This window comes from Pithys albifrons, chromosome 7 (assembly GCF_047495875.1).
Source record: "Pithys albifrons albifrons isolate INPA30051 chromosome 7, PitAlb_v1, whole genome shotgun sequence".
Taxonomy (NCBI): domain Eukaryota; kingdom Metazoa; phylum Chordata; class Aves; order Passeriformes; family Thamnophilidae; genus Pithys; species Pithys albifrons.
Genome location: NC_092464.1, coordinates 47,250,648 through 47,267,943, shown reverse-complemented (window position 1 = coordinate 47,267,943; position 17,296 = coordinate 47,250,648). Strand labels below are relative to the sequence as shown.

The 17,296-nt window shown below is 46.7% G+C and overlaps 1 protein-coding gene across 1 annotated transcript in view; it reads left to right on the top strand.

Annotated features, from left to right (window-relative positions):
- The first annotated feature begins 7,023 nt into the window (after window positions 1–7,023).
- The window catches only part of TBX20 (T-box transcription factor 20), a 33,543-nt gene continuing 23,270 nt past the window's right edge, over window positions 7,024–17,296 (top strand). Inside the window, exons 1-4 of the mRNA XM_071560483.1 lie at window positions 7,024–7,150; window positions 9,263–9,497; window positions 10,817–10,981; window positions 16,119–16,227. Of these exons, the coding sequence (XP_071416584.1) occupies window positions 7,024–7,150; window positions 9,263–9,497; window positions 10,817–10,981; window positions 16,119–16,227 (636 nt within the window). The remainder of the gene's footprint in view (window positions 7,151–9,262; window positions 9,498–10,816; window positions 10,982–16,118; window positions 16,228–17,296) is intronic.

Here is a 17,296-nt window from a genome sequence, read left to right as displayed (position 1 = left end):
TATTTTTAGAGAAAATTAAATATAAAATATAGGAAAAGTCAAGGACACCTGAAAGAAAATTAAAATAAAACAGATTCACTTAAAATATCTGTCACAGATACAGGAAAAAAGAAGAAATTTATAGTGTTTCAGAAACTTGAGTTCATTTTCCAAGCAGTCCCACTGCACAATTATGTCATGCAGTAGCCTGACATTTGCTTCAACCAAAAAACAATGGGAAGGACAACTCTCCTGGAAACTGCAAGCCCAAAATTTCAGGCAGATCACTGTACATGATCAAAGGAGTGGGAGCCATTGTGATCTTGCAGTCTTGCAGGAGCTGCATCTTGACTTCTATCATCAAGTTGAAAGTCAAGAAGTTCAGTCCTATCTCTAGGACAGACAAATAGACAGACATACACATACCTGTCAGGACATCTTAACACCAGTGAGACTTTGAAAGTTATGAACTAGAAGAAATTTTTCAGATGCTCTGTCAAACTGTTTCCATAACACTGGCATAAATTTTTACATCTTTAAAATGAGCAGTGAAATACAGAGGTCTGGTTTTCCACTAAAATTTTGGTCCAAAGCAGTGGTTTCAGCTTACAGTAAATCTTGCACTGTGCCAGATTGTGGGTTGATTGTATTGTTTCATGGAAGGCAACTAAGAAAAGCACAATTGGGCAAGTTTAAATGTATGGTACTGCAGCTGTATGTGTATAGACGTGTATACACACACACGCACACACATTTTTTAAATGATGAATAATATTCCCTAATCTGCCAAATAAGAAAGTCATATTTTATGATTTATAAAATTTTGAGGTGTTCTCAAATGCTTTGTGAGCAAATAAATTAAAAATTCTTTGTGTGTAAAGAAACCAGTCTAAGAGATCCTTTTGCAAGCCATTTAAATTTTGTTCCTTCCAAAGAAGTGATGGGACTGAAAAGTTTGTATTCTTTTTTAAGACCCGTGAAGGAGCTTTTCTGGACCTATCCAGCATCCAACATGCCAGTCTTCCTGCTTAGTTCTGCCAGTTAATGCATATCTCCTGTAACCCTGTAAAACAGGTGGATTTTGGTTTGAAATTGAGCATAAAATGGTTGAACAAAAATAGATTATTAAAGATGTGGCTTTGTGTAACACTTCTAACTACTCATTTAAATGCCAAAATCCAAAGAGGATTCTTGGTCACTGCAAGTCTGGGGTGTGTTGCATGAGTCTTGACTGTTCCGGATGCTGGGGGGCATGAGTCACTTTTCCTTAGTCTTCAATTAAATGATGTTGAGAAAGCTGAGCAAGACAAACTTGTGTGTTAATTATTTATATGAATACCTTTAAGGTAAAAAAAGCTCATGATTTTTGGTACGTGTGACATGAAAGGAGGCAGAGGTTCCCTCACTGAATGGAGTCAGAAAGGCCCCACGGGGAGCCCAGCCTTGCCTCCCGCTCCGGTCCAGGGCAGACGCCTCTGGGGTCAGGATGTGATTCTGACCGGCCGCCGTGCAGCATCGTCTCCCCTGGGGTGCAAGACCATGCCGCCGCCGGAGGGAGGGAAGCTCTCATCCCCCACGGGCCAGGCGGCTGCAAACCCTCTCCTTCCATTACAAAGAGTTTGCGATGTTGGTGTTAAATGGTCGCGTCTGAAGTCTTGTACTGCTTGGTGGTGCTTCAAACTTTAGTTGCAGAGCGTTAGGGAGTAAAAGCCCGTAATGAAAATTTCGTCAGCTTTCAGTGACGGTTTTAAACCGAAAAAAAGTAATCTGTAGAGTACTCAAACTGGGATATTTATTTTTAATAGTGATTTATTTTTAATAAAAATGTCATCTCTTTCATTAAGCATAAACTTTAGGTTAATGTGGAAAACAGTGTATTTTCTGCACATAAAGGGACGTTAAAGTTTGATTGTATCCAGCTGACGTGCCCATGTGTGCTTGTGATCTTTAAGGTCCCTTTCAACCCAAACCGTGAGGTACACAGTATGCCTCGTCGGAATAGGCGCTTGTACGCCTATAGATGCACCTATCCTGGCGCCTTCGTAGCGGGTGTGCGTGTGCTCGTAAGCTTACATCAGAAACAGATTTGCTACATGGCTCTGGATCAGGAGGGATGTGTTTAATGATCCCTCTGGCTGCGAGACCTCCTGCGTGTGCATCTGTCCGTGTGTTGAGCTATGCCCGGCTGTTCGCGCCGTCCGCGGCCAAAGACGTCTCCCGTCCTGGAGCGCGGCAGCCTGCAAAGTGTGAATAATTTTCAGTGAGGAGTTACACTAAGTGGGAAAGCTTTTAGCACATTATCCACTGGCAATTGGACTATAATCTAATTGTCAGCCTTCGAGTCTTAATAGAGCCTTTCTCTTTCCACCACTGGATTTGCATCTGGGAACTGCCTAATGGGTTTAAAATGCCTTGCATTTTGCTCCAATAAGCCACCTTTTCGCTGTAGGTGACATTGAGATGTTTTTGTTATGAAATTGGATCTCTGGTACCTGGGCTTCTGCGTTGCTGGCGCGGCTCTTTTCGTGAAGGGGGAAGTGTGAAGCGGCGGCAAGGGGGGCGATATCCCCGCCGCAGCAAGAGCGCTGGGAACGGAGGCTGCTCCGAAATCGAGGAGTGCGAAGAAAGGAGGGATCCGGCGGAAAGAGCAATATAATAATGTGAAGCAGAGAATAAAAAAGCTCCTGAAAGCAGGGCTTAATAATCGCCTGAGGTTGCAGAGGAGCAAGGGCAAAGCCGGAGCTGGGGAGCGCTGTATCCATCGCTTTGTTGAGGTAGCCGTGCGCTCGCAAGGCACGAACGGTCCTGCCCGAGCGAATAAACACCATTCTTAACACGGGACAATCTGTTTTCGCCTACAACGGGGAAAAATAGAGCAAAATATTTTAACTCCTTCCCTCCCGATGCAGAAATACCTTCAAACCCAAAGCACTGCCTTAGGTTCCCTTGCAGAGGGGTTGGGGGCGGGAGGGTCAGACACACTCCGGCCAGCACTGGGCCCGCAGCGGTCAGGGCGAGCAGGCGGCAGTGAGGGTCTCGGCAGCAGCACCCCTCACCCATAAGCTCCTAATTAACTAGAAGAGTGGTCCTCGCCCTCTGCACCAGCGACGGATCCGGATGGGAGACGGGGAAGTAACGGAGGAGGAGGAATGGGATGCAATTGCCAGGTTATCCCAAAGGGCAGCCTGGAGAAGACCGGATGTCAGCTCGGCTCGGTGCCGGGCCCAGTTTCGGGGCGCAGCCTCAGAGGTACCACAGCGGGGCTGCCCACAGATTTGTCCGGGCGGCATGCAGTGCGCGGCGTGGGTTTTTTTGGGATAGGAAAAAAAAAGGGAAAAGGGCAAAGGCCCCTCCATTAAGAGCGAAAGAGTTGTTAAAAACCTGAACGCGACTCCCTGCCCGGTCTGCGCCCTTCTCCGCACACCCCACCCGCCGATGGGCCTGCGCGGCCGCGCAGAAAGGCGCAGGGTCGGAGCTCTTGTCACTTAAGCGAAGGCGCACCTGAAACCATCCCTCTGGCTCGGCAGGACCCTCGGCTTCCCGGAGGGGTTCTGCGGGTGTCTGTCCCTCGTGTCTCGGTACCGTCGTAATTTTGGCTAGTTGAGCAAAGGGCCGGGAAGAAGCGGTGCTCATCGTTTTCAAGTGATTGGGTTTTCTCCTTGGCTTTTCAGAAGTCAGAAGGACGTTTCGGAGTGGGACTGCAAGCTCGTTATTTGAAACCTGACGGCGAAATTGAGATCTAATCCTAATTAAAACTGGGAACCGAACGAACGCGGCGAGGTGTGCACCAAGTATCCGCACGCTGCTCTTTGCCGGTGCACAAAAGAGTAAGGAGCTTTTTAGGCAAAGGAAGGCGGGAAATAAAGGTACTTTGAAAGAATAAGGAAGGCTAATGAAATGCCTCTGCCACAGCAGGCTGGCACTAGCGACAAATGCGGGGATTTGCTAGATTGAAAATAAACTGTGATGTAGATTGCGTGTTCTTTATATATGGATAAACAGTGGTGAAGGATTTAATTGCAAAGGGTTCAAACGAGGCAATTGCCCTGTTGGGGAGCCGCAGGGTTGGTAGCTCTGCTGTCGGGAGGAGGTGGTATAGCAGTGACAGCTGGTCTGTGCCCGGCTGCGGCGGGGACTGGTGCGCGGACATTATTAAATACATCCACTTGGCTGAGAAAGCAGAAAAGGACCAAGAGCACTAGAGTCGTGGTGTGCACCCCCGCCACCCCCTCGTCTCTCTTGACCCCGCCAGTTTCCCAGGGAGGACCATGGGCAGGGACGGCAAAGCCGCCCAGGGGAGCCGGACTCTCACTCTCTCCCCACTCGAGTTCCCAGATCCCCGTGCCTCCCCAGCTCCGCCACGCTGGGGGAGGGAGACGTGATGAGGATTAGGCGGCCGGAGCTGAGCCCCATTCCCTGCCCACCGGGAAGGGGGGGGTACTCTGGACGTCTAGACAAGGCTCATTTTCTTATCAGAGGCAGGGCGGGGGAAAAACTAAAAAACACATAGATCTCGTGGGATAGAGCGAAAAATTGCATGGCTTAAACAAGCAAAACAAAAGCCACCCCGTGTGGACGGTAACCCCCTGCCCAGACGCGCCCGTCAGCCCCGTCCCAGCTCCACAGCCGCGCCGCGGCCTCGGTTCCCTCATCTCCCTCCGCTCCGCTCCTCTCCGTGCCCGGCCGCGCCGTGCCCCGGTCACCGCGCAGCGCTTTTTCAGTCGCAACTGAGTCCCTCTGCCCCGGCTAAAGGCAGTGATCGGCCGCCCCGCAGGACTGGAAATCCCACGACGAGGCAGAGCAGAAAAGGGTCCCGGGCTGCCGCAGCTTCCGGGGCTGAGCCGGTGTTTCCCATACGGACGCACCGAAGTATTCCCCGCCACTGGCCGCCCGCCCGCTTCCCTTAGCCCTGGCGGGTCGGGGCAGCCCCTGCCAGGAACAGGTATGTTACGACCTGGCTGCGGGGCGACGGAAATAAGTGAGGGGAAAGCAGAGCTTTTTTCTTATTATTATCCTTATCCTTATTTGCGCGGCGCATAAAGTAGGTAGGAAACCAAAGGAGACTTGGGCATCCCCGCCACCATCAGAGAAACGGTGAAGACGATAATTTCCCCGGCTATTGTATCCTTCTTTGTCTTACTTTACAGGCAGGCCAGACCCTGCTTTCCAGGTAGGGCCAAGGGAGCGCAGGGCCGGAACCCCCCGTATCCCTGTCCCGCCGCCTCTTGCACGCCAGGAGTGGGGCTGTCTCACAAGGACGCCGGGCCCGTAGTTGCAGGGTTGTCCCACGGAATAAAGCGGTAAAACCTTTGGGGGAAACTTTTGTTTAGTTATTTTCTTCGGATTGATGTCGACGGAACCGTTCGGCTCAGTTTCGCTGTGGCAAGAGGTGATGCTCCGTCATCTGACTCTACCGGCTCTCCAGCCGCGGGGCCGGCTGGGCTCTCCCTTACGCCCCTCTGCCCCTGTCTATGCCTGAGGCAAGACCGAGCCCCCAGACCACTGTGAACCACGCCGAAATCTCCTGTCAAACACTTCAGACGCTTCTAAATAAGCACGTCCCGTTTGTGAATAGATATCCTATCTATTAGCAAATTCAGGTAATATAAGGGCGAACTGTAGTTGGTTCTCTCTGATCTCAAAGCGATATAACAAACACTATTTCGTCTTCCTCACTTCACTGGCTGTGAAGGTTAACGCGAATAATTGTTTCTCCACATTAATTAATTGAGTGAAACCAGGAACAGGAGTGGCACAGACTATGCCTGACCAGGTAAGTCATGGCTCTTGGCACAAGCTGGCATACTAAAGCCCTTGGATTCTGTTCTAGGCTTAAAAGGCGGAACTTCAGCAACAAAATTACCTTTCCTCTTGTGAGTCGTTTTAGCGAGCAAATATTTTGTCGTATTTTAATTTAAGGAAATAAATTAAAAACCCCTTGGGTTTTGTTTTTGGGGTTTTTGGTGTTGTTGGTTTTTTGGTTTTGTTGGGGTTTTGGGAGAGGTGTTATTTGGTTTTTTGTTGTTGCTGGTTTTTTAAAATAAAGTTATTTACAGGAGTATGCTTATTTAATGTGTGTAAAAGAGTACTGGTGAGCAACTTACTTAAATCACTGCCTTGGAATAATCTGCTCGTTGACACCATGAGCCCGACCCGACTTTCTCTCTGTTTTATACGCTTGATCAATACCATCTAGTTTGCTGGAGCCGATGAAACGGAGTTGAAGAAAACTCCAATCAGCAGGCCACGTGCTGGTTTGGCTGGGAAGGGAACGCAGCAAAGGTCTCACCTGGAGTCGGTGGGTGAGAGAACATCTGACCGGGATGACAATATGTGGGATCCTTTGCAGAAAAACTGAGTGCGAGATCGGCCTTTAGGAACTTTCTGTCCCAGGAGAAGGCACACAACGACGAAAACGGCCGCTTTGAAAGTTGTGATCTTTTAATATTTGAATTCAAAATAGAAAATTGGCACTCACGCCCGCACCAGAAAAAATCCACAATTTCTTTCGTCCTTTCAACCGCCTCTCCACTGATTCTTGCCTCAACAAAGCGAATAGCCTGGGGACCTTCTCGGGAGCATCCCCGGCCGTGCGGCCTGTCCGCCCGTTCCCTCCCCCAGGGCTCGGAGGAGCAGAGAGCGCATCCCGAACCGCAGTCGGGGCCTCGGAGGGGAGCGGGGCTGGGTTGCCCGAAGGGGAAACGGCAGCGTGGAGCAGTCCCGAGGGCCGGCCGCCCCCTGCCCACCCCACGGGCGGGCAGAGCCCTCCCCTCCCATCCCGTCCGTCCCTCCTCCTCCTGCTGCCCGCCTCCGCCCCCTCCCCCGCGGCCGGGCCGGGCCGGGCCGGGGCCCTTGACGTGTCCCGGCGCCGATTGGCCGCCGGCCGATAGGATCTCCGCGGCCCCGCGTTAAGGCGGGGGAGCGCGCAGCGCTGGGAGCAGAGCGCTTCCCGGTAACCCGGCTTCACCACTCCCGGTCGGTATTCCCGCCCGCGCCGTCCGGGCAGCGCCGCGCCGCACCGAGCCGCTTCTCCGTAGAGTGGCCATGGAGTACACGCCGCCGCCCAAGCCGCAGCTCTCCTCCCGGGCCAACGCCTTCTCCATCGCCGCCCTCATGTCGAGCGGCAGCTCCAAGGACAAGGAGTCCCCCGAGAGCACTATCAAGCCTTTGGGTGAGTGGGGACGGGGGTGGCCACCGGTGTCCGTGGGGTGCGGAGCTCCCGTCCGTCCGTCCGTTCGTCTATCCCCGGTGGAGCCCGCTGGTCACCCTGGCTCACCCCTCTCCGCGCTCCGGCAGCCGGGCTGGAGGTTTCCCCTGCAGAGGGGAAAGCCGCAGCACCTAAGTCAGTTGAGTGTCTTCATTACCCACTGTCATTTTCAGACGAGGCTGTTTATGGCATAAACAGTTTCCTAAATTCCTCCAGCATTAGCCACGCCGTTTATTTATCCATCTTTGTAATTTGTAGAATAATCTCACACCATAAGGTAGTTCCATTTTATTTCTCTGATATGAAATGAATCTCTTAAATATTGCAAATCCTCTCTGTTTTTGAAGTAAAATAAGAGACATTTCATTATCATGCCTAGGCTTAAAGAGCGGTAGTAAAACTTGTGCGTAGACCTGGAAATCCGATAGCTCCACAGCTCCTCGATGTAGGCTCATAGAGGCTGTTTCACTCTGCACAGACCGGCAGGATTTTTGTAGTAATTGCTTGCGATTTTCGGGCAAGCGATTTCGCTTCTATTCTGTGGCCTTGATTCAGAATCCTGAAAAAAAGTTTTTGAAAAACATGAACAACTTCCTCTCATCATCCCGTCCCAGTTTCTGAGCTTTGTCGTCCTTGCTTGTATCCAGGAGTTCGCAAAAAACTACGAAAAATATGTTAAGCTTTCAAGGAGCCAGTAAACAGGATTACATTCAATCTTAAAAGAATTTAGAAAAGGCAGCTCCCTCAGCGTCTGCTCCATCTAATCAACTGTCTCAAAAGATTTCACATAGCCCAGGGATTCACTGTGAACCTTATTTTTCAGTCTAGGCGCTAATGTAGGCCGGGAATGTTGTAGTATTCCCATTCGGCATATTTACATAGGCTTGTGTTAAACGTAGTGTTTGTGTTATTTTTTCTATTTTCTTTTCTCTTTTTTTTCTTTTTCCTGAAAATGCTTGTTTAATTTAACTTTCAAAAAAATTTTAACTCCTTCCCACACGCCATTCAACTAAAAATCGAAGGGAAACGACTGCCTGTAACTCGACTTTCACTGACTGGAGATTTAGGCAAAACCTTTCCCTGAAGGGGCAGGGCGCGTCGCGCACCTCCCGTTCCTTGGCGCCGGGCGGCGGATCTGTGGCCGCAGCCCGGAGCCGCAGCGCAGGGCCGAGTCAGAACCCCTGGACCCCTGCTCCCTCCTGGCCTCGCCTCCGGCGGAAGCTCCCAGCGGAGCTCCTGAAGCATCCCAAAGCCTCCCGGGGCTTGCAGGGGTGGGCGGCAGCGCCGGCGGGAGCCAGCCGCGGCGGGCAGGCAGCGTCGGCAGCAGCTACTGCACCCGCATAGGTTGCGCGGTCGCACTCAGCTCTCCCGGAGCCCGTTTCTCCAAAGGAGAGTGTCCAGCGCCAGCAAACTGTCTGAGAAGCAAGGCAGACCTGGCTTTCCGTTGAATTAGTATTAGGAATTCGCTTTCCTACGGAGAAAGCGCGGAGCGGAGCCTGCGCGGCCGCGCACGAGTTCCTTTTGAGTTGCGCGCTCTGCCAGCGGCACAATCCAGGAGCAACCTTCCATGCTCCCCCAGCGTGACTGCAGTCCTCAGTAGCCCCTCGGCGCCCAACGCTCCCGTTTTAATGAGAATTAGTGACCTTTCCATGGAACCCCTGGATTAGCAGGGAGGTAGCGCGCTGGGCTTGTTCTGCCCCTCCGCGCCCCGCGGAGCGTGTCACGGGCGGGCGGCGACGTGGACGGGGCTGCGCTGTCCCTCACCGCCCCCGGGGCGTCTCTCCCGGTGAGCCTCTCGGAAGCGGCGCCGCTCCGGGCTCTTTCCGGAGCTCATCTCCGAAAATCACTACCGCTGCCCTCAAATGATGAGCTGATGCCTAAAGAACAAGAGCGGGTCTGCGGGTGTGATGGGGCATAGAAGGGGCAGCCAAACTAAAATGCCTTTTATATATATACATATATATTTTTAAATAGCTTGTCTCGGTGGTGGCCCCGTCCTGGCTGAATCTCTCCACTCCTTTTCCTTTCTTTCTTTTTGTTTTTTTTTTCTTTCTTTCTCGTTCCCAAACCCTGCAGAACAATTCGTTGAGAAATCCTCTTGCGCCCAGCCTTTGAGCGATTTATCCAGCCTGGACCCTCACGGGGATTTTAGCAGCAGCCCTTCGTCTCTGTGCACCGAGCCCCTCATCCCCACCACACCCATCATCCCCAGCGAGGAGATGGCCAAAATCTCCTGCAGCCTGGAAACCAAAGAGCTCTGGGACAAGTTTCACGAACTGGGTACCGAGATGATCATCACCAAATCCGGGAGGTAAGGCTGGGCAGCCCCGGGTTTTTCCTTCGGGCAGCTTCCGAAAAGTGGCTCTGGTCAGGGGGAAATAAGTCGAAGCAACCGAAACCCCACGATTTTTTATCGGAAGGCAGCATGGCTGAGCCAACGGGAGGAGGAGGGTGAAGCCCTTCGTTTGCCGCAGCTCCTCGGCGGGCCCAGCTCGGCACTGCGCGGTGCGCGGAGCTCCGCTGGGGCAGAGGGAGAGGCAGCAGCGGGGCCGGATGGAATCCATCTGAGGGGTCCCGACGGATGGGTACAAATGTTGTTTCCGTAATAATTCGATCTGTGATTAAAATCCCACAGTGATTTTTCGTGGTTGGGTTGGTACAGACCCAGGGAAACGCGGGGTCTTGGGGAAGTAATTCAGTCAGAGCTCGGCTTGGTTTGTTCTCTCGGTTGCAAAAATAGGCAAAAGAATCCTAGGCTTTCTCGTCACCTCAAACCATGCCGTTTCGTCAGTAAAGCTTTTGGGTTTGAGTCCAGTCAAATGCAGTCCGGAGGAGCCAAATGTTTTTTCGGGTTTTGTAATGCCCAAAGTTACTTTTTATTAATGTAGTTCCCTGATGTTTTTTGTTTGGTTGTTTTGGTTTTTGTTTTCCCCAATTGGTGAGCTCTATCGGCATATGTGTTTTAAAAAAATAGCATAAAAAAAGAAAGTAGGTATAAAACCTGCAATTTGAAGTCCAAATTTCAATCTGTTCAAAGATATCTAACTTTATTTCTGGTCTACAGCATAACCTTACACTTACAGAGTGAGTTTTGTCAAAACTGAAGTACAGAAAAGAAAGTTTAGTTTTGAAAGTTACACTGAAAAATATTGTGAGCAGGCTTAGAAGTACGTTCATCCAAAATATGTGAGAATGATAAAGGAAATAATTTCTGGGATATTTCCCTAACAGTGGTAAGGATCCCGGAAAATAAAAGGGGGGGGAGGGGGGGGCAGGTAGGGGAAAATCCGAGTTTCTAAAGATTTGTATACCTTAGGTACAATTGTTTTCTCCAATGTTTGTGTATTTTTGACTAACAGGCAAATAAAATTACTTTTTCATTTTACATTTTTTTCCTTTTTGCTTCCCAAATATCATTTTAATTTCAAGCTACTTTTTCTGTCTATTGGAGAGACACAAGATTTAAATTTCATTATGCGGAAGCACAATCGATAGATACTTTAAGCTTTTTCAGATGGTTTAAACACAATTCTTACTTTTAACAGCTTTTCGGAAGCTCTCTTATTTCTGTTCTCTGTCCACATATTTATTTTCTGATTTGCCCTTTTTGTTTTTGTTTTTTTTTTCCAGGAGAATGTTTCCTACGATCAGGGTTTCCTTCTCGGGAGTGGATCCTGAGGCCAAGTATATTGTGTTAATGGATATAGTTCCTGTGGACAATAAAAGATATAGATATGCCTACCACCGGTCTTCCTGGTTAGTGGCTGGAAAAGCTGACCCTCCTCTCCCTGCAAGGTTTGCAGATTTTACTGCTGGTCTTTTATTTTTCTTTGCTTTTCTTTTCTTCCTTCAAGAAATACTTCCTATTGATCTTTCCATTCTGTTTGCAAACAGTGCTCTGAGATCTTGAGTTCATGCTCAACAAAGTTGGTTGCAAAACTCTGATTAATTTCTGTATGCAGAATGTGGCCTCAGAATTATTTAAGGACAGAATTTGTTTAAAAGCTCTTATATATTTGATGAAGTTATCTCGATTCAATAAGAAAGCTTAAAAAAATATTGTTTTGTCTCTCCTGTTTACCACCCCAGTATTTGACCTCGTAATTTAAAGTACTCCAGGCACCATCAGCCAAGCCAGTCTACATTACAGTTCAGGGCTGTTTATTCTTGCAATGATATTATTTCTCTAACTATCCAGCATTCGATAACCAATAATTTTATTCTTGCTTTTAGTAATCTCTAAGACAGCAGGCATTTAGATCAGTTCTACAGCAGAGATACCAAGTTTGGTTGTTTTTTTTTTTTTTTTAATTACAAAATCATTATGTATCCTGAGATATCAGGAAAAATCAAATAAATTCTCTAAAAAAAATTGCTTTTCTATACAGCAACAAACACTGTAGAAATTCAATTTCTAAAATCATTCCATTAATGTAATTGACTGATTCCTTTCATCACTGGGCAACTGAGGCTGCAGCACTAGGCTGTGTGGTGGGAGGGCACTTCGACAGAGACCCACACTTCATCGTATTCAGCCCAGCACTTCAGTACCTACTTAAGTCCCCAAGTCCAGTAAGACTGAAGCACATGTCGAACGGCTTTGCTGAGTCAGAGCCGGAGATAGGGAAATAATGTGGATGCTTCTCTGGCTTCAAAGAAACTTTTCGTGGAGGGCTCTGTGCAGGGACACAGATCTGCTCCAGGTGGCTTAGCCCGGAGTTAAGAACTTGCTTATTACAGAGGCAGAAATTAGAAGTGAAACCAAGAAATGGAAACCATTTTTTTTGGTGTGTGAGTGTAGGCACCAAATACTGCATGATTTCTCTGTATAAATAGCTGAACTGAAATCCTGGTGACTGGTGATCTCTGGAAGGCTGCTCAGGGAAGTAAACAAACAAAAAGCGCAAACAGAGAAGCTGTGATTAAAGACAGCAACCTAGGAGTTATGTCGGCTTTGTTTTCATGGCCAAAAACTCCTTCTTGCAGTGTGGTTAACGTTTGAGGGCTTCAATTGACGTATTGTAATGGGCACTGATCAAAACCCAAAGAAAAAACATAGATCCTACTCCAAAGGAATCAGCATCAAAAGAAGAAATAACAGAAGGACAAAAATAGTTTTAAGGCAGGGTTCTCCCCTTCTTATTTTTCTGTTCACACCCCTTTTGGAATACCTTTAAATAGATTGTCAATTCACACTCTCTCTGGCATAGTCTAGTTCAACAAGAAAACACAAGAATGTAAGACAAGAGATTGGTCATTGGAATAATTAGCAACTGTCCTATTGTGTGTTTGAGTTGGAGTCAAACCCTTGAAGTTTAATAATTATTATCATTGTGCTGTGGTAGCTCTTTAGGGTCTTCAGTGGACCAGTACTCCTATGTGCAAATGTGTATCTGTTCTGTTCCATTTTCATGACGCTTTGCCCCTGTGTGTAAATGTACACCTTTCCTGTTTCATTTTCAGGATGCTTAGCCAAAAAGACTTAGCGTAGCACAGACATAGTGCTTTTTCTTTGTATGAACAGTACTTAAATATACATGTATGCACTTTGCCCTTCTTATGCTTCTCTTTGGTGAGCAAAGGGTTGTTAAGACCTTCAGCATGACAATGTTTGTATTACTAGTGCTTCTTCTAGAGCGTTAATGCATCTTTTGAGGTGCGAATCCTCAGTCTTGCTTGAACAGATTAGAAGTAGAACTCCTTCCATCTTGAAACGAGTTTGGTCCTGCTTCAGTAACAGGAGCTTTTAATGAAGTTATGATTTCTTGTTCTCCAAACACACGGTTTCAGCTCTCTGTACCTGAGGAGTGTCAGCAAGGAGGGTATGTGTGCTTAGTGTCTGGGCACCGGTAAAAAGGCACTTACTCCCCCCCCCCCCCCCCCAGCACTGCCTGCATCTGCACAGGCAGACGACATCAGGGGAATTACTTGGGAGTTGCATTATGCATGAGTGTAAGACTTTGCAGGATTGAACCCGTTAGACGATTTGCTCTTTCCTTTATAAAAATAACTTTCAACACTAAGACAGTTTTGTGTTGGGTTTGGGGTTTGTTTTTTTGGTTTGTTGTTTTTTTTTTTTTTTTCTTTTTCAAATTAATAAGTATTCTCTGATTCTGTTTGAAAGATTAGCCCTTCAGGGTTCTTTCTATTAAAATCAGTTTTATCCTTGTCTTCCTGCTGTCAGTGTTGAAGACAAGTTTATGTTGCAACGAACACTTAAATAAAAATACTTTTTAGAGAGACTTTTGTAAATCTTCTAAAGTGCTATCTCAGGATAGAGTTACTATGTGATATTTTATGTTTGTCTTCCACATTGTTAAGACTGTGTGAAACATCAGTTTAATAAGTTTCAGCATGTACTTTTGTTTGATCTTCTTTTTTCACCTTTGTTTCACTCAAAAGTTTGTCACTTTTTTTTAAAACTGCATTTGTCTACAAGAATTTGCTTAACAGAGTTAGTGTCTACACACAGAGAGCTCTAGGTAGGAAACCTTTAAAAGGTATTATATTTTTCCAATTATTTGCAACATTATGGTAAACAGAGCTTGTGGGACCAGACCGACTGTTAAACTAAATAGGGGGAGTGTCGCATTTTAAAATAAGAAAGAAGCAGTACCTAAACCTTGCACATATCATGAAATATCATATACTGTGGAGCAAATTCACACCCAAGTATAGCTCTTAAACACCTTGTGAATCAAAGTGAGCAGCCCCACCCATCTGGCTGGCCTTAGGCAGCAGAGCACACACAGGCTTCTGGGGTAGCCTCGTACGCTGCACTGGAATGTGCACATTTATCTCTGTAACCTGTTTGCTCGTGCACGCTCGTGGTCTTTGCCAACAACTTCTGCTTCAGAAAGCAATAGGTCAACTCCCTTCTCTGAGGTGTAAAGTGTGTGAAATAGGTGCACCTTACCAGGTAGAGCCCTCTGTTGCAGTTGGATCGATGGGTATAGTAAAGTTAAGTCTATTGTTACATTTCTGTAACTGATATTCTGGTGCCCATCCTCCAGTGAATTCCCTGTTAGCACTCTGCTAATATACAGGCTCATGGTAGTTTTAAAGCAGGGCCCAAGCATTAACCATTGATAGTGTAAACCAATTGTGCTCAGTTTTTCAACACATGAAGGTCTTTACTCATTCTCCAGCACATATTTGAAATACTTGGGCTTTTTGGTCCTAATTAGAAAAACCTTCCTGAGTCTGACACTCTGTGATCACAATAAACATTATTAGCTATCCAGACATTCAAAATTAGGAGCCAGGCTCCAAAAAAACCCCCAAAAAACACCAAACCCCCAAACCCAAAACAAAACAAAAGTCACAAGGCTGCCTGAAAAGTTGCAGGGCATTTTTGTGACTCTTTGTTTTGCCTTCTCTAATTCAAGCCTCTGAAAATTGAGATTTTCACATTTTTTTCAAAGGAAGGCAAAGTTAGTTTTCATGAGAGCTAAAATTCTTTTGACATAACAGTGTTCCAGGTCTTGGGTTTTCAGATGCATCATCATTTTTCATGAACTTTGCAGTGCAGTCAGCAGAGTTGATAGCACTGAGGACAGCTGTATGCTAGGAATATTTTATTGCAATAGCAATCCTGGCCTGGCACCCCTCTCATGAACATAGGTAGAGCAGCCAAGCTGTGCTTCAGATCAATGTAAGGAAAACATCCTGAACATCTGAAGTGAGCTGTGCCCATAAAACTTTCGTTTCACTGTGACTTGGGGATTCTGCCAGCAAAAACGGAGAGTGCAGGATCAAATCTCCTTCCTCTTTGAACAACAGAGCTGTGCTCCACAGTGTCTTTAGTATGGACATTCCTTGATTAGGGATCAGTGTAGTCTATTGGAGAGTTACGCCCAATCATTTAGTGGTTTTTCCATTCTAAAATTGTAGCCCAACAATGAGAACAAATGTTTATCTTTCTAACCTCACATCTTGGTGTGTCCCACCCACCTAATGGAAGAAATCCATTCGTGTGGCCGAAGATACCACCCAAAAATGAGAGACAGGCCCTCACTGAGTGATAACCAATGCAGAGAGAAGCAGAACAGGGCTGGTTTACACTAGCTGAAGGTCTAGTCCAGCTCCTAATTCACTATCACAAGAGAACATTTGAGTTAATAATTTTCAGCAATATATTATTCCTATAAAATCATTGTTTTGAAATAGCCTGGCGCTTGTAATTAGTCTAGTCATAATGTATATATCACCGTATCTACATGTCTTCTTGTTTCCTTTTCTTCTGCTTAATTTCCCAAGTGGTGGATTGTTAATTACAGAACTACAATTAATTTTGCTTGTCAGGCCACTGGGCTGCACTTCAGCCTTCAACCTCTTATAAACAGACGTCACCACAGCAAATGTGTGATCAAGTGCAGGTTAAAATCATTATCACGGCTTAATGTTAGATATAAAGAAAAATGCATTTTTATCTACATTCCCTCATTATCTCTGTAATGACACCATGTTTTTTCTTTTGGAGCTGTAGTCATTGTTATTTTAAGTGCTTGTTAGTACAGCTGTGGGGAAAGACATGATCAATTTTTCATTTGGGAAAAGACACAACAGTGAATGTTAGATAATGTGTCCATTTTAGATAACTGAATAAAATAATAGGTATGGTTAGGGAGCAGTCTAGCACTCAGATGCAGGATTCTTCATTAGGTTCCAGTGAATTAAATAAGTTATTTGTTTTACTGTCTTTCATTAATAGCTGTATTTTGGCCATTCATTAATCTGGGGGAGATGGTGTCTTGTTCTAGCAGCAGATCTATATTAACCTAAGCTGTCAGGAAATCCATGCCCATGAACCCACTGCATATCCCAAAAGCAAGATGGTACGTGATTTTTATTTTATATGGAGGTGGTGCCCAAGCACAAACCAAGGTGAGATTTTTTTAACGAGCAGATCTTCTCCCTGTATTTTATTTAGGTTGTATGTGCACCCTGACTCCCCATTCACAGGAGAGCAACTGCTGAAGCAGATGGTGTCCTTTGAAAAAGTCAAACTCACCAACAATGAGCTGGACCAGCACGGCCATGTGAGTAGCCCTCCTGGTGTGAATGGGTAAAGGAACATCCATAGGGGAATTGCTTGCTTGTGCTGCAGGAGAGAGACTGCAACAGAGAAAGGTTGTCATGGCCTCCATATTACACCTCTCTTGGTCAGCCCCTGGTACCACAGTGGAGGAAGATGTTGTGTGAAGCTTGAACCTGTTTGGCTTAAACACGTTTAAGGGTCATTTTGAGTTCCTCTGTTGCTGAGAAACAGGGAGCTCGAAAAAAACAGGGGGTTTTTTGTGTTTTATAAGGTAGAGCCTTATAAAAGGTTCAAATCATGCTTCTACTGCCATCAGAGGCAGAACATCCATTGGGGACAAATTTAGGATGGAGATGAGCACCAAAGTGAGAGCTAGAAGAAAGATAGATGAGTCTTTTCATGTGCTTCTTCTTGTGTTTTGCTGTGACTTGACAGTATGCTCTGCCACATGCACTGGCCCATATGCTTTTATATGTGTGATTTGCGGCTCCTTCTCACTTCAGGCAACCTGTTGGTGTTGGGTCCATCCATAAGACCTCTTTTACTTCCAGACTCATTGCAGAATGGGCAGAGTCAAAAGAAAATACTGACAGGACACCAAAGTAAGGGCTATGGAATTATAAAAGTAAGTGTGCCTCAGTTACCCTTGAGACAACTGTAGGCTAACGGCCAGACAAGGTGCCACAGAGTGGACTGGGGCCTCTAGAGGAGGCAGGTCCTAGATCTAATTAGTGCCAGTTTCTTGTCACAATCCCTGAGGCTGGAAGCTGGTTAATAGGATGCAGAGCTGCTATCCTCCATCACTGGGGACACTTCCTTTAGTTACCCGACTGTCTACAGATAGATGGTAAGAAAAGGTATTGTCTGTCCTGTCCTCTCCCCAGAAGTGCCTGTGAGGTGCAGGAAAGACTTGCTAGTGCCTTCAAATTGCAAAGAAAGAACTAAGGGTGTTGTCTCTAGGGTTGATGGTTCTCTCAGGGAAAGCAGAAGGAGCATGGGGAAGGATTTGAAAGAACTGTTGGCTAAGAAGAGGGAGGTTCAGAAGAATGAGTTTAAAAGCAATGTCAGTA